This window comes from Psittacula echo (assembly GCF_963264785.1).
Source record: "Psittacula echo genome assembly, chromosome: 8".
Taxonomy (NCBI): Eukaryota; Metazoa; Chordata; class Aves; order Psittaciformes; family Psittacidae; genus Psittacula; species Psittacula echo.
This window is the reverse complement of record NC_137744.1, coordinates 253,033-274,335: the sequence shown is the minus strand read 5'-3', so window position 1 is coordinate 274,335 and position 21,303 is coordinate 253,033. Positions and strand designations below refer to the sequence as shown.

Here is a 21,303-nt window from a genome sequence, read left to right as displayed (position 1 = left end):
GCATGATGGGGAGCAGGAAGCTAAGGGGTGAAGGCTGGAAGGGTCCCCTAACCCCCACCCCACCCCCTGCCTTCCCCTCAGTAATGACACTACATGAGCAGCAGCAATGAGTGTTTCTTCTCCAGATATTTACACAGCTTAAATACCCACATGGGGAAGGGGAATCTCTGCTTTGGCCCCAGCTTGAGCACACACATGGCAGCCCCAGCTCCTCTAGTGACAGTGCCAGGGCCTGGATGGCGGGTTAGACCTCAGTTTCAGTATTTCCAGCCCCACAGGCTTGGGGAGAAGCAGCAGCTCCAGGGACACTGAGGGACGAACAGGCAAAGCAAGGCAAGCAGGGGGGCTCCAAAAGCATGGGGCACAGCAGGGACCTTGCACCCCCCTGCTTGACCCCTGGTCCCAAGGGGCAGCACATGGCACGGCCTATGGTGGGTTGCTGAGCTCCTTAATGGCCTGGAGGATTCTCTTCATGTGGCCCACTTTGGTGATGCCCAGGTCCTGCAGGGAGGAGAGAGGGCTGCTGATGTGCACATAGGGGACCAGCCCTTGCCGTGAGCAAGCTGCAGTGTGGAGGACAAGGTTGCAAAGCCCAGCTCTCCGCATGCTTGCTGCCAGAGCATGGTCCTTGCTAGGATCTTTCATCCTCTTACAGGCATGTCCCTATACCTGGGTGCAGCAGCAGGCATGGTGCTGTTGATCTTGGTATGGGTGTTCAGAGCCTTGCAAGCTGGATGTCCAGGGCCATCCTGCTTCCCTCCTCCCACCCCCTGCATGCCAGCCAAGCAAGCAGTGCACAAGAAGGGTTGTACCTTCAGGTCTCTCCTCTCCAGCAGGATCAACTCAGAGCCCTGGATGTCATGCCGGACAAAAATGTCTCTGTACTCCCCTAAACCGAGCGCTTCCAGCCAAGCTGCCACCTCCTCGGAGCCCCACTTGTCTGCTAGCAGGGAGGAAAACCACAGAGGTGGATGGGTCCCGGTGAGGCAGCAGGATACAGCAGGGCAGGCACCAAGGGCCGTGGTGGGGCAGGCTGCAGCCAGCATCCCTCCTCCATCCCTGGCAGGGCTGCAGCCACAGCAGGCTCAAGCTGGCGAGGTTCCTCCTCTCCTTAGCTTACCTGCAGAGCATCTCAACATCTCCCCCTCGACAAGCCTCCCAGCCCTGGGGCACAGACTTACCCAAAGGGCTGAGCTGTACTGCAGCCCCTTCTCCCCCTTGCAGTGGTGGTGGAGTTACAGGGCCAGGGGGCTCCGTACGTCCAACAGCAGAAAAACTAAGGTCTATGGGGCTGTTGGTGACAAAGGACATCCCCAGCCAGCCAGGACATGCCCTGTCCCCCTCCCAGAGGGTACCTCCACAGCATGCCCAGGACAGGAAGGCAACGGCATGTAGGGATCCCTACCAGCATGTGCCGCACATGCTTTACCTGGGAGCACGCTGTTGGTCTTCTGCTTTTGCACCTTGTCCTTCCTGGGCTTGGGGATGTTGAGGCGAAGCTTGAAGCTGCCCTTGTTGGTGCTGCCGGCACCCTCCTGTGAGAGGCCAGGCTGAGCGGGGCACTGCAGCCCCCGGGGCCGCCCCCTGCTTGGCCCCTGTGCACCCACCTCCTCAGTGGGGTGGGCGATGGGCCCCAGCCAGTGGATGTCCAGCAGCCGCTGCAGCTCCTGGCCCAGCACGCCCAGGGGCCCGTGCAGTGTCTCCTCCTCCTGCGGCGAGTCCAGCTGTGGGCAACAGGGACTGTGTCCAGCACTGCTGCCATTCCAGTGGCACCAGTGCAGGGTGCAGGCTCCTGCACTGAGGGCTCGGGGCACTCGCCGGCTCCCCACTCACCGCCTTCCCCTCCAGGAATGCCCTGGTCTCGGTGTACAGCTCCTTGATGCTCAGCACCACCTCCACAGCCACATTCCTGCTGAGAAACTAGGGGCCGGGATGGGTGACCCCATGAGCAGCAGGGCGCGGGCTGGCTGGGCAGAGGTTGTCCTGCACCCCCAGCCCCAGCTCACCTCCGAAGTGCCCGCGGTTTTGTTGGAGAGGGCCTCGCTCAGTGCCAGGGAACTGATGTTGACAGCATGCGCCAGCTCCTGCTCCACAGCTTTGTGAGCCTTGGCTGCCTCACGGATCCTGTGGGAGACAGGGGCTGGAGCTCCTGCGGCTCCCTGGGCAGCATGGCATGAGGACACCTGGAGCTCTGGGTGGCCGCGCTGTGCAAAGCTCCCCTGCCCCATGGCCACCACGTCACCCATCCCGCGGCTGGACCTGGCAATGAGGGTCTCGGCCACCCGCGAGACCTGCTGCAAGAGGCTGCTCTCCTCCTCTGTCAGGTACTCCATGGACTGCTGGGAGCTGAGCCGCGGCCGCGCAGCCGCACGGTAACTCTCCCCCTTCTGCTTGTCCTCCCAGGACTTGAGAGTGCTTTCAAATGCCTGTGAGGGGTGGAGATGGCCCCTCAGTCTGTTGCACCTCCCTGTGCCCCAGCACAGCCCCCCTCCATGGGTTGTGCAACTCCAAGCTGCACTCACCCGGTCCCGCGTCAGCATCTGGGCTCGGTTCTTGTGCTGGATCTTGATGATGCCGGGCGGCTGGATCCAAGCTTCTCCATCCACCTGCACAGGGACACCCTCATCTCCCCGGATGGTGATCTTCACCACACGGCACTGTGGGGCAGAGAGCCTGGGGCTGGCAGCGCAGCCAGCACCACCCCACTGGCTCCAACTGCTGCGCAGCCTACCAGTGCGGCGCCATTGCCAGCCAGGAGCTCAGCTGGTGCCCCAAAAGTGTCCTTCCTGCACCATGCGGGGTCCTGCAGGGACCCTTGCCCCTACCTGTGCGATGCGATGATGCTGGAGATTGATGACCCGTGACACAGCCATCTGGATGCTGCCAAAGACGGCCACCACCTCCAGCTTCTTGTCATCAAAGGATGGAGCCCCGAAGTTCTGCAGAGGACCAGTACAAGTGAGACTCCCAGACTGGGCTTGTCTTGGGACTCAGATTTTCTCCCTGTGTGTGTGCTTGGGGCAGGGACATCCTGCCTGAGGGCTCTGAGGTTCCCTGGGTCCATGGGAAGGACATCGTGCCCCTCTCCCAGCTCCTCAGCCCTGGCACTCACATTGTCCTCCTTAGTGCCTCCCCAGAAGTTGATGCCCCCTGCATAGCTGGGGATGTTGAGCACCGCGATGCCCTGCAGGCTCGGCAGCGAGATGGGCACCCCGTCGCACTGCAAGAGAGGGCTGAGCTTGGGGGGCCGCTGCCCCCCACCCAGTCCCTGTGCCCCAGACCCATACCTCCAGCTGCACCCGCTGCTCCAGGTTCTTGTAGGTGCGCTGCAGGAGCTCTTTCGTGCCCAGCACCCCATACCACATCATGTTCTTGGTGCGGCTACTGCAGGGTGAAGCAGGGCAGTGGGAGGGGCTGTGGGCTCCCTCCTGCTGGGTGCAGGTGGGAAACCTGCTGCAGGAAGGGGTCCCCAGCCAGGCAACGTCAGCCCTGAGCCAGCCCCATGGCTCCTGGCACCCTAATAGCCCCTCCTGCTGCAGGCACCCGGGAACCAGAGGCATATGTTTTTCCAGGGGTGGTCCAGCCAACCTGCACTTCTTGGGGTGCTCATCCCGTTTGTTGTTGAACTCCAGGGAGATCTTGGCATCCAGACCAATGCCAAAGTAGTTATTCATGACGCATTTCTCTGAGAAGTGGCTGAAAGCAGTAGATGGGGTAAGCGGGTTGGGTGGCAGCTGCACATCACAGACACCCAGGGGGCTGGCACCAGGGGACAGGGTATGAACCCGCTGGAGCTGTGGTGTGAGCTCCTGGAGGGGCTGGCACTGAGAAGCATGACCGAAGCCATCACCCACAGCTCAGAGCTCCCAGCATGAACACGGTGCTGGCCACAGGGCTGGCAGCAAGAGATCCTGCACCAGGCAGGGAGGCCTGGGCACCAGGGGTGCCACACTTGTGGGCAGAGGATGTCCCAGTGGCCACATCCAAAGGGCAGCATGGTCCCAGCTCTGCTCCTGCCCCACAGTGGGGAGCAAGGGTGGGCAAGGGTCCCCAGTGGGACATGGCCCCAGACTCACAGGACACTGGGGTCTTCAGGGAACTGCAAGCTGCCAAAGTTGTCTGGCCGGTCCAGGATGACAGAGGAAGATGCAGAGGTCATCGTCTCCCGCCGGGAGCCTGGCCAAGGCAGAAAGAAGGCAGCTGCTGAACCAGCTCTTACTCTGAGCCCATCCCACAGCGCACTCCCATTCCACCCCAAAAAAACACATGTCCCATTGGCATCTTACTCAGTCTCTCCTCCTCCTTGTTGAGCTCCTCTGAACTGTTCTTGTTGGGGCCCACGCTGCCCTGGTAGGCCTGGGTCTGCTTGTTCTGCTCATCCACAGCTGGATGTGAGAAGTGGCATGACAGCGAGTCTGGGCAGCCCTCTATGTGCCCTCCCCATGCACCCTCCCCGGGTCAGCCTTGTGTGCTCTGCCCCGCGCTGAGGACTTCCGTCAGTCAGGCCAAGCACTGGCGAAGGGCTGATGCCCTGGGACTGCACAGCACTGCTTGCCACCTCAAGTGTTCAGAAGGGGAAACCAAGGCAGCGGTCTGACACTAGCCTGGGCTGGCTCCGCAGCCCCATGCAAGCCGCCAGCCGCCCCTCACCTTTCTCTGCCTGCTCGATGATCTGCCGCAGGGCTTTCTTCAGGCTGTTTGCCCGCAGCATGAGCTGCTCCTTGGATTTGAAGATGCGACGCACGGGGCTGGAGTTGAAGCTGCCACCTTTCTCCTGGTCCTTGGTGTCGGCAGGGGTGGCCTGTGCAATTCCCTCAGGGACCACGACAGCCTGAGCCTCCTCGCTGAGCTCCCGCACCAGTGAGTCCAGCTTCTCATTCAGCATGGCGCACTGGAGGATGCTGCCAGCTCAGCACCCTGGCACAAGCCACATCTCCCCAACACGGCTGGGTGCTTCCTGGGCACCCTGAATGCTGGCATCCCATCTTTGCCCAGGCTCTCCATGCCTGACTGGGGATTCTGAGTGCCTGGGTACCCCAGGCAGAGCACACACAGCCTGGGTACCCCAGGCAGAGCACACACAGCCTGGGTACCCCAGGCAGAGCACACACAGCCTGGGTACCCCAGGCAGAGCACACCCTGCTGCACGCACAGCAAGGGCACTGGCCACCAGAGCAGACCCCACCAGCCCTTCCACTGCATGGGCTGTGCCCCCCAGCATCCCCCTATCCTTCGGCCACCTCCCCTGCAACCCACCTTCCGCGCCATCAGCTCTGCCTCCTGCTTGTTCTCTGTTGCCCTCTTGTAAGCGCGCCCAACCTCAGCCACAAAGTCGTTGACGGTGCCACAGAGGAACCTGCAGGGGGAAGCAGCTGGAAGGTGGGAAGGGGCATGGCACAGCGGGGCACAGCCAGGGGGGCTGTCCCAGGGTAATGCCCCCCCTGCACCAGTGTGGCAGTGCCAGTGTGATCTGCTTGGCACCGGTGCTAACGGCAGCCACTGGTGGTGGGGGTCAGAACCGCTGGGGACACAGTGGAAGTCTCCAGCACCCCGATCGCCAGTCCCCTCCTTACTTTGCAGAGGAAATCACCACCGAGTGCTTGTCCGACTCCAGGATCTTGGCCAGGTGGAAGGCAACAGAGTCAGCGTAGTGGGAGATCTGGGCCTGGGGTGGGACAGGGGAGGTCAGTTGGAGCCGTGACACCCAGCCTGGTGTCCTGCTCCAGGACAGAGCCTTGCTCAGCCAGCTCTGGAGCAGGGATGAACAGCCCTGCTCTGCCATGCCCACACTGCCAGGCAGAGCGGATGCCCAGCCGCAGCAGGAGAGAAACTGAGGCAAGGGGTGGAGGTGGAGCACAGGGACGAGTCCAGAACAACCTGCTGGTTTCAGGCCAGCTCTGCCTCACCCTGCTGCCCTCCCCCAAGTGCCACAACTGCCAGGCTGACACCTGCCAGACTCATGTCATCACCACATGGAGCCAGCCGCCAGCCCCCTCAGCCCTGGTCCCCAAGGACCCCTGGCATCAGCTCTCCCTGTGCAATCCCACCCTGTGTGCTCCCCCATCGGCACAGGGTGAATGGGAACCTGCCCCCAGCCTACCCTCCCTATCTAAAGCCCCCACCCCCTGGTGGTGCCCACCTGAATGCTGGAGTCCCCATTCTCCTCCTTCAGCTCCAGGGGGGACTGCTTGGGCACCTCATAGGTCAGCACACTCCACCTGCCAAGCACAGACCACGGCTGCCCGCCACCTCCCGGCGCCACGCACAGGGACACACGAGGTGCCAAGGCTGGGCAGGAGCAGAGTGGCACGTGCCCCGTGCCACGCTCACCGGTCCAGCATCTTGGTGGTGGCTCTCTCCAGCTTCTCGAGGATCTGCAGCAGCTGGGTGTCGTCGTCGCACAGGCTGCCCCAGCCCAGCACCCGTGCCAAGTCATTGCCGGTGCCCAGGGGCAGTACGCCCAACTGGCACTGCAGACAGGGACAGGATGGCGCGTTCAGAGCAGCTCCTGCGACACGCAAGTGCTGCCGTGCCCATCGCTCTCAGTGCCCCAGGGCATGGTGGGGCTCCTGGCAACAGCGGGACTGGGGCTGGCTCGTGCCAGCCATGCCAGGCACTCCCACTCACTTGCTTGTGGAGGCCCAGGGCATCGATCTCGGAGAGCACCCAGCCCACGCTGCCATCCCCCCCGCACACCAGGATCCGGAAGGTGGAGAACTTCTGGAAGAGGCGCAGCCTGGTGCAGAGACAGGAGGCAGGGCTGCAGCTGAGCTGTGTGTGTGCCTGCAGCGCCCCACCGGCCACCCCGCGCCACCCAGCCCAGAGCCTACCCCAGGTGTGGGCCCCCATTCATGAGGTCGAAGACTTGGGCTGGGTTGAGGAACTGCTTGAACTTGCGTAGGAACTTGACACCCTGGTTGTCCCCACTCTTGGAGTTGACGAAGGCCAGGAGCGGGCTGGAGCAGCTCGAGGGGCATGTGGCCTTCCAGAAACCTGCAGCGAGCCCAAGGGTGCATGAGCCCCAGCCCCAGATAACAGAGGTGCCTCCAGAGAGCAGAGGCCACATGGACACCATGACAGTGCTGCACCCCTCTGCAGGGTGCTGGAGCCGGGCAGGAGAGACAGAGACTGGGGTTGCCCAGGGGATGACAAGGTGTGGAAGACTAAGAGGTGGAACTGTGAATGGGATCAGTGATGGAGCTACGGATGGGCAAGGCTAGCGCTGGGGCGGATCCAAACTAGATTCCTGCTCCATCACTGTCCCTGCAGGCACAAATGTGTCACCAAGCTGACTCACGTCCCTGGGCTGCCACTCCATAAAGGGCAGTGGCGGTGGGCGCACAGGAGGGTCAGTTCCACATTGTGCCAACAGCCTGTCTGCTAACAACCCAGTAAACCCAGATGGGAGCAGGACATGCTCCCACCAGGAGCGGTGCTCCCAGAAGTGACACCAGCAGCTGGCATGACCGCAGTGGACCAGCCACAGCCTGGGGGGCTGCCGACCCCCGCAGCTCTGCTGCCTGCTCAGCCAGGGCTCTGGTAGGGTGGGTGTGATGCAGAAGACTCAGGAAGCTTGGCAGCCAGCATCGTGCTTTTAAAGAAATGAGATGGGGAACTGAATGTGCCTGATGCAGAGGAGGCTCAGTGCTGGCTCACAGCCACGCTCTGCTCCAGCCCATCTTGGCCATACCTGGGCACGGGCTAGTGTCCGCTGGCTTGTGCCCTTGGCACACTGGGCAATCCTGTGACAGGGGAAGAATCAGCCCTCACTGCCGGCAGCACCAGCCCCATAGGGAGCCCCTTGACTGGGAGCCCCGGTGCCTCCACCATCTGGGAGCAGCATCCCGCAGTGCAGCACCGGCTGGTCCAGCACTGCCTGGCATGGCACAATCTCTGCTCTCAGTCCGGCTGAATGGACCCGATTGGGAAAGGGAAACACCGGAAGCTGCTGAGTCAGAGTGTGGCTGCCACGGAGGAGCCTGCATCAGCGGCACCCGTGCCAAGGGTCACCACTACAGGACAAGGGGACCATGATGGCATAGCTCTGCAGCCCAGCTGGCCTCAGGAGAGGCACCAGGCAGAGATGCTACTGCAGTGAGCTACAAGCAACCCTGAGAGCTGGAGGAGAAGCCGCGTGATGGTTACCCTGACAGCACCCGATGAGTAAGACGCAGCAGATGAGCCACCAGCTGAGGCAAGCAGTGAAAACCATAAAGAATGAGGAAAGAAATATCCGGAGCAGAAGAAAAGATTTTGCTTGGCAGAGGCTACCGGGCCCCTCTGGAGAGGGTGTAGGAACAGCGGGGAGCAACCCCAGGGCTGCGCATTGCTTCTCCCCCAGCACCCTGCACCAGCCACAGCAGGGGGAAGCTGTGCTTTGCACTACCAATAGCCCAACGAGGTTCAGACATGAAGAAATGACCTAGGCGAGGACTTCATCCTGCCCTGCAAGGTGCTGAACCACTGGGGTGCAACTCGGGGCACCCCACATCAGTGCCCCAGGGCTGGTGCCACTGACCATGGAGGGACCATGGCCAGGGCCACTATGAGAGTCAGCCTGGCAGAAGCAACTGAAGCCACACACCAGACAGGTTCCAGCCCCACAGCCCCGCGACAGAGCAGAGGGCAACAAGCAACCCTTAAACCAAAGGTGCGGCTGGGATGGGCACTGACTCTGGAGCCTACTGATGGCAGTGTTCCTGGTGCCCCACAGGAAAGCAGGCTTATTGTCACAGGTCAAAGCCTGTAGAGAGGCTCAGAGAGCTCACAGCCCTGTCCCAAAGGCTGCCCCCTCCACCCACAGCCCAGCCCTATCCTCTCAGACTCACCGTCTGAATCAATGCTGTTCAAGGCAGTCGGCGGGATGATGGACACTTTGTACTGGCCCAGAGGGCACCTCTTGCCAAAGAGCTCCTTGCAGGCACTGTGAACCTGGGGACACAGAGACAAGTGCATCAGCAGAGCTACGGGATGCGGCACCAAAGCCCCCAGCCTCAGTTTCCCCAGCAATGCACCCAGGAGGTGCAGGATGGGCACTGGGATGGACACATCCTTACAATGGCCTTGCACCAGAGACACCGCCAGTCCTGCAGCCTCCGGACACTGCCACAGGTCCTGTCGCAGACAGCACAGCGCGCACTGACGGGCAGGTTCCCCTCCAGCCACTGGTGGGGCATGGCCACCTGCAGAAAAGGGGGTCACCAGCAGCACAGCACCTGCCACCGCTACGCCCGAGGGACAGTGGCACCCAGGGGACAGTCCCCACAGCAGGGCCAGGCAGCTCCAGGTCCCCCACGTTCCCGCTCATCCCTGCCCTGCAGCTGCCAGCACGTGGTGCAGGACAGGGGTGTCCTCAGCAAAAGTCTGCGGGTGTCAAACATGGAGAGCGATTTATCCCTTAGGATGTTGGGTGGTGGAGGAGGTGTCCCTGGGCAATGTTCCCACCAGCCAAGCCCAGAGGCCACAGAGTGCATGGGACAGCTAGGTGGCAGGGTCCCCTGGCTCCTGATGTGGGGACACAAGGCCAGCTCTGCTGGTGGCTCTGTCCTGCCAGAGTCCCCTGGGGTGACTCCCCAGCTTACCCCATCCTCATCCTCGATGATTTCAGTGCCGATGGAGGCCAAGGTTGTCCACTTGCAGTTGTTGGTGGCTCTGACAGCGCAGCGCTTGTGTGCCTTGAACTTGCAGACTGCATGAGGGGGGAGCAGTGATGGTCCCCATGGGATGCCACTGATGGCGGGCAGTGGGCATCACCCTGTATCCCTCCTGCTCCAGGCCAGCCTCGGAGGGGGCCCCCAGCCCAACCCCAGCAGGACCCTGGCACTGACCTTCACAGGAGAGGCCATGGGAGGTGACCCCCGGCAGAGCTTCACGGCACACATTGCAGAAGGTGGGGCGGGCATGGGAGCAGGCGTACCAGTTGTGCATGCCCGAGAAGTGCTCCATGTTGAACTGCGTAGCCTGCGTGGGGCACGGCCCTGCCCCTCAGTCCCATGGGACCCCCCAGCACTCCCTCCTTCCCTCCCAGCTCCTGTGCTTCCTGCAGCTGCACCAAGGACAGCAGCTCCTGTCCAGGAGCCAAAGGCTCCTGACAGGTACCCGCTCACAGAGAAGCACCAGTGCAGCCCCTTGCCAACATCACCTCATGGATCTCCCACTTCTGGACAGATTTCAAGGTGCTGATCCAGTCCTCCATCTCCTTCCTGTTCTCCGCACATAGGATAAGCTTCCGGAATGGAGTGATCACCTACAGCAGCCACTGTTCCCATGTCTCCTTGCAAAGCCACCATGCAGCCAGCCACCCCCAGCAAACCCTGGCATGCTACCTCCAGTGCCACCTCCAGCAGCACGAGGCTATGCTGTGGGGTGCCCCATGGCTCTGCCAGGCTTCAAGCAGCAGCCTTGTGCCTGCCTCACCGTGAAACTGTTGTTGATGTTCTTGGTGCTGGTCTCAGCCACACTGGCATCGGAGAGGTCCACCTCGTCAAAGATCAGCGACTGCAGGGGAGAAACCAGTGCCCCAGTCCACCAGGCAGAACTTTGGGCTCCTCCCGGGGCTCCCAGCCTCAGACCCCCCAGCTGGGAAAGCCGGAAGCATGTCCCCAGCCCACCTTGGCATCCTTTGCATAATAGAGCGTCCTGCCCCGCAGTTTGAAGTATCGCCTCTTCCACCGCTGAAAGGAGCTTGTCTGCTTCAACAACAGCCCCTCCTTCACGCTCTTCTGCAGGGACCACAGGGTCGTGAGTTTCTGCAGCCTCCAGGGCACCCGAAGCCACCCCCACCCAACCCAGTGACACCAGTCCCTGGGTCCCCAGGAGCTAAGCAGTGCCCAGAACACCAATGGGACATTCTGGGGATGCTAGGACGCTAGCATTCCCAGACACCCTGCTGGATGTAGCAGAGTAAATGATGTATCCACCACTTGCCATATCCTGGGCATTGGGCACTTGTGAAATGGGAGGATGCTGCTGGGCACGGCAGTGCTGCCAGTTGGAGGTCTCCAGCAGCACAGAGCCACCGCTGCTGGTTGCTTCCTCCCCAACCCCAGAGCAGCATCTGAGGGTCTCTCTACCTGCTGCAGCTCCCCAGAAGCCAAGTGCAGAGCTGTAGCTGGAAGAGCTGCTCTGAGGGGACACCATTGCCCCCGAGCAGGCAGGACCGCACCTTTCTTGGAGGTGCTGTTACCCGAGCAATGTGGCCCCGGCCCCTGCTGGGCGGGGGAGCAGACAGCCAGGATGCGGCCAGCCCAGCCCGGCCCTGCAAGGGGACAAGGCGGGGCCGAGGGCAGCCCCGGCAGGCAGCGCACCCCCTGGGAGCAGCTCGGCCAGCGGCCTCTGCCCTCTCCATCCGCGGCACCGGCCGGTGTTTCCCCCCCTCAGGGTGTTTACAAGGCTCAGCTAATGAGTGTGTGGCGGGTGCCGAGCGAGTGGCAGAGATGCTCTGGTAGCGCCTTGCCTTTGTATCTCTTCTGAACACTCGCGGCAGCTCCATCCCGCTGGTCGTCTGCAATTAGCCACAACAGCGGCTGTGTTGGAGCCTGGCGCACGGTGACAAGGCACGTTAAAGGGAAAACCAGCACCGGGCACCGAGGGCATCGTGAGAGAACAGTGGTACTGGGCCTTGGCACTCCTGTGCCCAGCTACACGCTGCGAGAGGCGGCACCCAGGCACCCACCAGCCTGCAAACACACCTTGGCCTCAGCACCGACCCACTGACCCACAACTCCTAATGTGATGGCCAAAGCATCAGGAGTAGAAAGAGCATCAGGTCATGAAAGAGCCAAAACCCCACCTGGGGTGCTCCCCGAGCCTTGACTCCCCCAGATGCCCAGCTCCTCACCAAGCCCCCCAGGGCATGCACCTGGATGTCCCCAGCTCTCTTGCAGCCCCCCACGGTATGAACCAGGATGTCCTCAGCTCCCTTCAAGCCTGCAGCCCCAGTTTCTGAGAGGGACATTTTAATCCTTTATCACTCACTATTAACGCTTTGTCCCCCAGGACTGGTGCAGGGTTTGACTGTGGCTGGTGCCCACGCTGCCTGCCAGTGCTGGTACAGCACTGCTGTGCTCAGGTACAGGTTCAAACAGCCCTGGTGTTCCCTGTGCCAGCACACCCCAGGGACCCACCGCATCGCCTCCCCAGCCTCTTGGCTTGAAAGCATATGAGCTCTGTGAGCCCAGAGCTGCCCTGAGCACAGGCTGCAACACAGCCAGCAAGGGGAGCACAGACTTGCAGGGGGTCTACCTGTGACCCCCAAATCCACATGCAACCCATGCACCCTGGCATTCCCTGCCACATGTCGAGAGGAGACAGGGCAGGGTCCTGCCTCAGCCAGCTGGAATCCAGCCACAAATGCCACTTCTACCGCTGCTGTTTGCCATGCAGTGGATACAGGCACAGGCTCTGGGTTTGCTACAATCATTGCTTTTGCTGCTGCAAAGGACAGGCAGCATGTGACAGTGAGGAGAGGCACTAGGGAGCCTGTGATGATGAGGAGCAGCAGGGCATGGGAACTCAGCTCTAGCTGGGGCCAAGGCCACACGGGTGGGAAGGATGCATCCAGGAATGCTTCCTGGGGACACAGCATCACCTCCTGTGAAGGGTCGGAACTGAAATGCTCCCAGCAGTGCTGCTGCTGCGATTCTTTCTGGCAGCCAGCACAGCAAAAACCTCTCCCAGGCCCAGGAAGTCACAGTCCTGGCCATTCCCAGGACAGGGATATGGCTGCCAGCACTGCAGCAGCCCCAGGATAGCGTAGAGCCCAAAAGGCAGAGCCCCACCACCTCCATCAGGACACCCATTAGAGTTTTATGACACCTGCAGTGTTGTGGCTATGGGGGGGACGTGCCTCAGTTTCCCCCAGTGTAGACTAACCACCAGCATCCTGGTATGGGGTGGCAAACCCGTGCAGAGAAGCTTGGATGGCACCTCTCCCCACATCCGCCCTTGAGTGCTTCCCAACACATGCCTGGGGTGCCCCAGGCATGGCAGCAAAGCCCTCGCCCTCTTGCTCCACCATGCACAGCATCATCCTGCACAGCACCTTACACTCGTAGCTGGCTGTCCACCCAGGCGCTGTCCCCCACAGTGCTGGTTGGATTGGCACCAGTGTGGGGTCAGCCAGCCTCCTCCTTGGGAAAATGAGGCAGGTCCCCTCTCCAGAACGAGCCACACAGCCTGGAGGTGCTGTGGTGCTGGGGCAGGCACAAGAGTCACGCTGCCTGAGGTGCCGTTCTGGGGTCTCATTGCACCCGCCCGCCTGTGGGTCTCAGCCAGGAGCACCTGTCCTGTGCCAAGAGCAGCTCCGCAGTGGCTCAGCAGTGTTGGACCCCTTCTTTTGGCACTAGCGACGGGGAGGGGACCTGGGAGGCAGCCGATGACCAAGGCCACCGGCAGACCTGGCCCGCTGTGGGGGCAGCACTGAGCGAGCCTGGCGATCCCCTCCTCAAACAAGAAAAGAGAGGCGAAGGCAAAGGCCAGCGCTCTGGTGAGCAGCGGGTGAGACTTGACCGGGTGGCACTGCCCTGCTGTGCCCCGCAGGAACAGCCAGGGCTCCAGGGTCACCACAGTAATACAATACCCCATAGCAAGTGGCTATCAGGTACCCTATTATCACCTAGGAGCGGGAGCCTTGCACCCATAGCACAGGGCAGAGGCTGTCTCTTCCTCCTGGAGAGCTTTGGGGCACACGACAGCCCCCGGGCACTGCGGTGGGAGCTCTGTGCTGGGCACCACACGGCCCCGTGTTCCCCATGCCCCAGATCGAGCCCTGGCCCCTCTGCTCGCCCCAGACACAGCTTTCATAGCCGATGAGACCCAGCCAGCACTGCAGGGAGCCACAGCAGAGCCAGCGCTGGCTCCATCCCAGAGGCACCATGCTAATGCCCAGAGCTATGGGCAACCTGCCTGGCACCAGCTCGAGGGCAGCTCTCACTGTGAGGCTCTGCCCCAGCCCTCCCCTTCCCTATCTCGGGGACCCTCCCTGCTGTGCCCAGCCTGAGAGGCTCAGCTCTGCCTGGGATGTAGCCAGAAACAGCGGGGCTCGGAGACTTAGGGTGGGGTGGCAGAGGCAGGGATGGAAACGCCATCTCCTGCTCTGCCAAAGCTGGTGGAGAGCGTGGCACTGGGGCCTCAGCAGGTATACAGCTGAGAATACCCCAGGAGGGCAGCAGGTCCCCAGCACCTGTGCCCCCAGGCCTGGGCTGGTCCCCAGGGGCCAACATGTCATGAGCTGGTTGCATGCTTGGCACCGCACCCCAGCAGTGTTTCTTCCAGGCCACAGTGCACCCCTAAGTGCTGGCTCTTCCCTTGGCCTTGGAAGGCTGCTTTGAACCCCAATCCCACTGTCCCAGCTCTGCCACCAGTGTCCGCGGAAAGAGCCTGTAATGCATCCAGGTTTGGCCACAGCTGGGCCAAGAGGGTTTTCCCACTGGGATCAGCTTGGACAGCAAAGGAGCTGCTGGAGCAGAGCCAGGAAGGCTGTTACTCCGGAATGCTGGCACATATGGCTGGTGGGTACCACACTGGCTCCCCACCTGGACTGCAGCCCTACACCACTCCTGATGGGCTCTGCTTGGCCACACGGCAACACACTGCCACACCCAGGGAGGAGGAGGGGGGACCCAACACCCACCAATACACTGACCTGCATCGCACCAGCATCATCCCAAGGCAGCTGCCCTGCTTCAAGCGCAGCAGCCTGCCAGGCACAAGCTCATCCCTCAGCCTGCACCAGTGCCAGGGCAGCAGGGCAGAGTCGTGGGGTCACAAGCGTCTGCTGGGCACCCTGTGTGCTGGAGTCAGTTGGAAACCTTATCAGGCTTTGCAGATATGGCAGACCTCTTCCGGGAGTTCAGTGCCTGGGGGATGCTATGGCTCTGCAGGCTCAACAGCATCTGCATTTCTCAAGGATGTAATCTGCTGCCACTGCAGGACCCTAAATCCCCCTTCCCAGTGCTGGAGGGGATCCTTGAAAGTAAATTTCAGTACCAGTCCTGACTTGCCATTCTGTGGTGCCACAAGACACTGCTCAGGCCATCAGAAGGGGATGGAGGATTAACCAGGAGGAGAGGAGCGAGGGAAGAAGCCCCCAGAAGAAGAGCGACCCCCCCATGCACCTCATCCTCCATCAGTCACACCCTTCAGCTGCTTTTTAGAAATGAGCTTGTGCTTCCCTATCTACAGCCACACTGGTCACCGCGCATCCTGCCGGTGGCACCCTGCGCGTGCCTCAGCTCTACCATCCTGCCCAGCACCAGCGGGCAAGGACAGTGCTCGCACAATAGGAAGTGTGAGCCGGGAGAGGGCAGAGCTCCTGGGAAGCCTCACAAGGAGCTGGCAGGCAGCACTGGGGCCATCTTTGCACCTCAGGCACTGGCTTGGCAAGCTCTGATCAGGGAGAGCAAGCCTGGCTTCCCCTGCGACCTCCCCTGCAGCCTTGGCCCCAGGAAACCTCACTGTGCCCTGTGGTATGGACCCACTGTGTGGGGTGACCCAGTGACTGGCCAGAACCTCAACCAGCCCCTGGAAGGACACATACCACCAGCCAGGGAGCAATGCAGGGCATGGCTGGGGTGGAGATGGGCTCTGTTGCCAGCTGGCAGTGGAGCAGGGAGCTCTGGGGTTGGAGCCGTGGGTGGTCACCAGGAGCTGCCTGGCATTGTGGAGATGCTCAACCCGTGGGTTCTGAATGTCTCTATGGATGGAGACTCCGCAGCCTCTCTCCGTGCTCTGTGCCAGCATTTGTCCAATCTCACGGTAGAAAAAGTGTTCCCTTGTGTCCACATGCAATTTCCTATGTTTTCATCATTGGGTACCACTGGAAACAGCCTGTTCCCTCTTTGCTGCACCCTCCCCTCCAAATATCTACCCATAGTGCTGGAGACCCCTCAGCCCCAGCCTCCCTCCAGTCAGAACAGTCCCAGCTCTCCCAGCCTCTCCCCATATGAGGGGTGCTTCAGTCCGTCACCAGTGTCAAGCCAGGAGGATACGCTGCCCAAGGGCCATGTGCCACCCTCCCACTGCAGGAAGGTTTCCAGGCCTGGCCCCAAAGGCTCTGCTTTGCTTTCCTTGTCTTTTGGCGAGGATCTGGCCCTTGGCAGGCAGCCCTCCCCACAGCTGGGGTCTGCAGCATGGCCTTACCAGGCCCCCCACCCTACCAGGCCTCAACACCCTGACACCCACAGGCACTGCTCGCCCCATCCCTGAAGCACCCTGAGCATGCGGGGTGTCCAGTGCCTGCAGCAGGGACCAGGAGCACTCGTGCCTCGGGTACCAACAGCCCCACTGACCTGCCCCAGCCTCCTGGGAGGATGCTGGTGGCTCCCCCAGCCCCACCAAGTGCTGTGATGTACCCCAGCACCAGGAATATGGGAACACGTGCCTTCTTTGCCCCACTTGGTGCCTGCAGCCCCCGGCTCTGGTGCAGGCACCCTGTGAGCAGCGGCTCACTGCAGCTCCCCGCAGCCGGAGCCGAGCAGAGCTGCCGGGTTGCTCCCGCCTCCACTCAGCCTGCGCCAAGGAAGCGCCAGGAGCCTCGCCTGGCCCACGCGGGCAGGATGTGCACCCCCCCCATGTGCTGTACCCAGAGCAGTGCCCTCTCCTTCCCATTGCCCCTTCCCTCCATGCCCAGCCCCAGGAGGACCAGAGCCGGGCCATGGCACAGCCCTCATTCTGCCCCTGTGCTCCCAAAACCTGGCGCAGGCAACTGGCAACCCCCAGCCGCGGTGAGGAGGAGGAAGAAGGAGAGACAGCAGGACCCCATTCGTCCTGGGGCCATTCAGGCCGGTGGGGGCACCTGCGCCTGGCAGCTGTCATTGTCACTGAGCACAATGGCCTCCCGCCTCCGCCGAGCCAGCACAAAGCACCCCGTGGGGTGCCCGAAAATTACAGCCTGGAGAAAGCCAAGCTGGGGGTGTGGAGCGTGGAGACATGATTGATGGGGAGGCTTGAGGAGGGGATAGGCAAACAGGCATCTGTGGGAAGGGGGGGCATGGGGAATGGGGGATTCAGCAGGTACCAAAATGATCCTCACCTGCTCCTGTCCCCATAGGGCTGGGCAGCACCCCAGCATGGGGGAAGCTGCTCGCTCCCATCACTGGGGACTGAGGCCCTTCCAGTCAGCGCAGGTGGGCAGTGGGATGAGGATCCCTACCTTTCCCACCCCCCTTTCATGGCAGGCTCCTATAGACCCCCTCCAGCACCCAACCACCACCACTGGTCAAAAAATAAGCCAACCTGCCACCCGCCGCTCTTTCCCCCCACCTGGTACCTGGTTATCGCTCAGGAGCTGCAGCCCTGGCACTAGACTCTCCCTCATTAACTGTCCACTAATTAGGTACCTGCCCCAGTCTCTGGAGTGCAAGCAATGGTGTGTCCCCCCACTCCCAGCCCTGTGTGAGTGCACAGGGGTGTCGAAGCAGCTCAGAACGGTGCCTGCCACAGCACGCGTGCTGCCCATTGCTCCAGCGGCAGCAGTGGCCACAGCTGGAGGGACAGGCAGCACATGTGCCATGGCACAGCATGAGCCAGGGACATCCCAACCTGGGTGGCAGCAGCAATTGCATCCCAAGATCCTCATCTCCATGGGGAAAGGAGTGCAGCCAGCAAGGAGCCAGGCTGGCAAGCCTGCCCATCCAGACCAAGGCAAAAGGATCTGCAGGGAAACCCTGACGCTGAAAACACTTAGATCTGCGGGGGACAGCACATGCACAGCTTGCTTTCAGCCCTGCCCAGTTCTCACCACTCTCTCTTCTCTCCCAGCTCCATGGCCATTAACCCAGATGCGTCCTTCCCGCCTGCCCATCTATCATGCTGCCGGCCTCCCCAGCATGCTGGCGGCATCACCTCCTTCATGGTTAATTGCCAGCAGCAGGCAGGATTTGGGCAGCAGTGGGCAGGGAGCCACCAGCTCAGCCTGTCTCCACACACACCCTGCCAGCCAGTGAGGCTGGACCTGCCAGTGGCATAGAGAGGCTTTGATCCCTGGGCTGGGGGCTCAGGACATGCTTGTGTCCCTGTCCTGCTGCCACACAGCCTGGCCATCCACCTTTTCGCTTGGGTTTCCTGGCATTGATGGCTCCCTGTGATATTCCCTGTGCTCCACAGCACGGCAAATCCCTCTGGCATGGCAAATGCTGTGTGGCAAACTCCAGTGGCTGCTGCTGCCCATCCAGGAGCGTGCTGAGAGCTCACACGCAGCACTGAGCATTCCTAGGACCCTGCCCACCAGCCCCACTTCCCACTGTGTCCCCCACACAACGCGGCCCATGGCACCCACCTGGCAGCCAGGGCAGAGCAGACGGGGTGCCAGCCTGCTCCAAAAGAAGGGGAAACTGAGGCACGTTCCTCGAGCAGCTGGAGGGACTCAGCAAGAGACCCCCCAGCACTGCCAAGTGGGAAAACCCCACGGTGCTGGGTTGGGAGCATGTGACTTCCGCACTCCTGGGCAATCGCCCTTTGTCCCCCTGGTGCCAGTGTGCCAGACTGGGCACAGCAGCCAGGCCTGGGCCAGCTGCGGTGGGAGCTCGCCGCAGCTCTGAGCAGCCCCAACCTGCCACTAGACCCAGTGCATACCCCATCCCCCCAGCCCTGCTGCCCCCTCCATGCCCGCAGCATCCAGAGCCCAAGGCTGCTCCCAGCTCTGCAACTGCATCCCCCACAGAGCGCTCCTGGCTGGGGCGGTGGAGCCATCAAAACCCCACCGAGGGGTGGCTGGGGACAGCAGCCAGCTGTGGCGGCTCTCCCATGGCCCCAGGGCAAGAGTCCCCTGCTGCAGTGGGGGAGCCCCCCTGTACTGCAGGCACAGCCTTGCCTCACGCCACAGCCTCCTTGCTGGGGGGGTGGATGCAAAGGGACCACTTGTCCAGAGCATCCTCCCACGCTGTGCCTACATTCCCCCTCCCCAAAAAGCCCCCACAGACCTCTTCCTCTGCATGCTTCCCACCCAGCCGTTCAGCCCAGGTTATCTCCTCCTGCACTGCAAGCAGTAGGTGCCTATCCATTTCACTGTCCCCACTGTGGACACCTACAGCCACCCACTCCCATTTGTCCAGCAGGCACTGCACCCCATATTTTTGAAGGGCCTACAAAAATAGGTTCCTCTGAGCAACCTACATACACACAATACAAGCTGCCCTCATGCCAACAGCCAGGAGGCAAGAGTGTTATGGCTGACCTCAGAGGTGTATCCATCCACCCAGCAAACCACCACAGGGGACCAGATCTAGGGAAAGCTGCATGAACAGAGCCCACAGGGGAGCTGGCACAGCCAAATTAATTGGGGCACTGGGGAAGATGCCAGCTCCATTCTGCCACCCACCAGGCCCTGCACACGTGGTACCTGCAGCAGGGTGTAGGATCCCAGGAGCCTACGGCTTCGGGACAGCCTTAAGTCTTGCCCTTGGGCATCCATGGGCCAGAACCTTCCTGAGAAAGTCCTTTGCCCATAGGCAGGTGGGGGAAAACCAGAGAACGTAAACATGGGATAAAAGCAACTTGGGGAAGAGGGGCAGTCTGAGTATGGGAGACCCTGTCCCCAAACAGTGGTGCAAAATTCGTGCTCCACAGCCCCAAGGGACCAATGTTGACCCTGCCACCGTGGGGTTTGCACCTTTCTCATTTGCCCCTCCCTGGGTACAGGGAGCCAGACCCCTCCTGGCACTGCCCAGGGCACTGACTGGGGGCAGGTCTGCAAGCAGCAAGTGCCTGGAAATGATTTACAACCCAGGACAGGCAAAACACACACACACACACAGACACCCCGGATCTCAGCAGGGACCCCGTGTGCCAGCCATCCCCTTGCCTAAGCCCCTGTGCCCCTGACCTTGCTCCTCATCTGCCCCGAGGTGGACACCTTCCGGATGAGCTTGTGGGAACTGTCTTCCTGCTCGCCCTCGCTATCAGATGACTCCTCACCGCCTGCTTCGGGTGAGATGGATGCCAGCTTGTCCGAGTCCAGGGATGACACCGATTCCCGGGTCTTCCTCAGGAACAGGTCCCCAGGCACCAGCTTCTCAGCCATCCTCCCACCCAGCTTGGTTCTCGGCTCCACTGGCTCCTGGCACAGCCCTGGGAGGACAAGGACACATGGGAATGGATGAAAAGCCCTGAAAGGGGGTGCACGGCACCTCACCCTCTATGGCTTGGCCAAATAGGAGGTACAATCCTCAGAATCATGGTAGAAGGCACCTCCTAGCACAGGAACGCCACTCCGAGTGGCTTCCTTGCAGGCAAAGTTTTCCTTTGTAGCCTTTTTTCAGTGTCCCAAGTCTTCCTTACCCTACCTGGCACGCCAACACCGCTCCTTGCTCCACCTTGGGAGACTGTGGCCACGCTATGCCCTGGCATTGGGGTGCACCACCCTTACGGCAGCCTGCGCCAGCACCCCATCTGGTGCCCATCCCCGGGACGCTGTGCTGCCCTCCGCGGCCAGGGGAGATCGGAGAGGTGGGGTTGGGAGGGCCATGAGAAGCAGCATATGCCTCCTGCCATCCACTCCAGCAGCCGGGAAGGGCTGGGAGCATCTTCCGGCCCCTCACCGGTGGGTCGCCAGTCCCAGGCAGGTGGCTGCGGGTGTGGTGGGGGCGCGGGGCTCCCCGCATGCAGGGGAAGCCATTATCCCACTGTAACCCCTCCCGCCACGGGCGCTGCGGCCGGGCTGGGGGGGCACCTACCTGGGCGAGCGAGCCCGGCCAGTGCAGTGCTGCCGGGGACACCCCACGGCGCCGTGCCCGGCCCCACGCGGCTCCCGCTCCGCACCCCCTCCCCCCCCGCGGCTGCCGGCAAAAGTGTTGCCGTGTCCCCGCGCAGCAACAAGCTTTTCGGGGGTGGGATGCGAGGGCACCGCAGCACTGCCGCCCCGCCGACCCCGGGCATACCCCGCTTCGATGCGGGCCTCGGCCCCACCCACCCACCCCCCCCCCGCCAACCTCGGGGCTGCCCGGTGCCGGGTCTCCGCCGAGCATCCCGCAGCACGCCCGGGAGGAGGGGAGGCGGAGCGCACCCCGCGCCCCTCCCGCGCACACACCTTGCGCACCCCGCGCTGCCGCCGCCGCTCGTGCAAGGTCGCTGCTGCTCCGGCTCCCGCCCGCAGCCCCCCTGGCCCCGCGGGATGCGCCTCTGCGGGCGGCCCCGGCCCTGCCCCTGCGCCACAAGCCCCGGCCTGCTCCGGTGCGCGCGGCGGCGCGGGCGGCCCACGCACGGCCCCGAGAACGCGGGCGGGCACACGCACCGCCGCGCGCACATACGTGTGCAGCGCCCACGCGGGCATGGGGATGGCAGAGCACACGCACTGCTGAGCGTACA

General features: G+C 62.2%; 1 protein-coding gene across 1 annotated transcript; it reads right to left on the bottom strand.

Annotated features, from left to right (window-relative positions):
- Positions 1–324: 324 nt before the first annotated feature.
- DGKK (diacylglycerol kinase kappa) lies at positions 325–20,020 on the bottom strand (the record flags this gene model as incomplete). Its single annotated transcript, XM_080624933.1, has 29 exons — positions 325–501; positions 813–943; positions 1,430–1,535; positions 1,608–1,724; positions 1,834–1,920; positions 2,007–2,124; positions 2,260–2,426; positions 2,523–2,657; positions 2,826–2,939; positions 3,113–3,220; positions 3,288–3,384; positions 3,589–3,696; positions 4,077–4,176; positions 4,287–4,385; positions 4,651–4,891; positions 5,257–5,356; positions 5,574–5,665; positions 6,140–6,218; positions 6,331–6,470; positions 6,628–6,736; positions 6,831–6,993; positions 8,829–8,931; positions 9,057–9,182; positions 9,582–9,688; positions 9,828–9,960; positions 10,142–10,246; positions 10,417–10,497; positions 10,611–10,721; positions 19,823–20,020. The coding sequence occupies 29 exons, from the start codon at positions 20,018–20,020 to the stop codon at positions 427–429; spliced, it is 3,450 nt and encodes a 1,149-aa protein (XP_080481059.1). The 3' UTR covers positions 325–426.
- Positions 20,021–21,303: the final 1,283 nt, after the last annotated feature.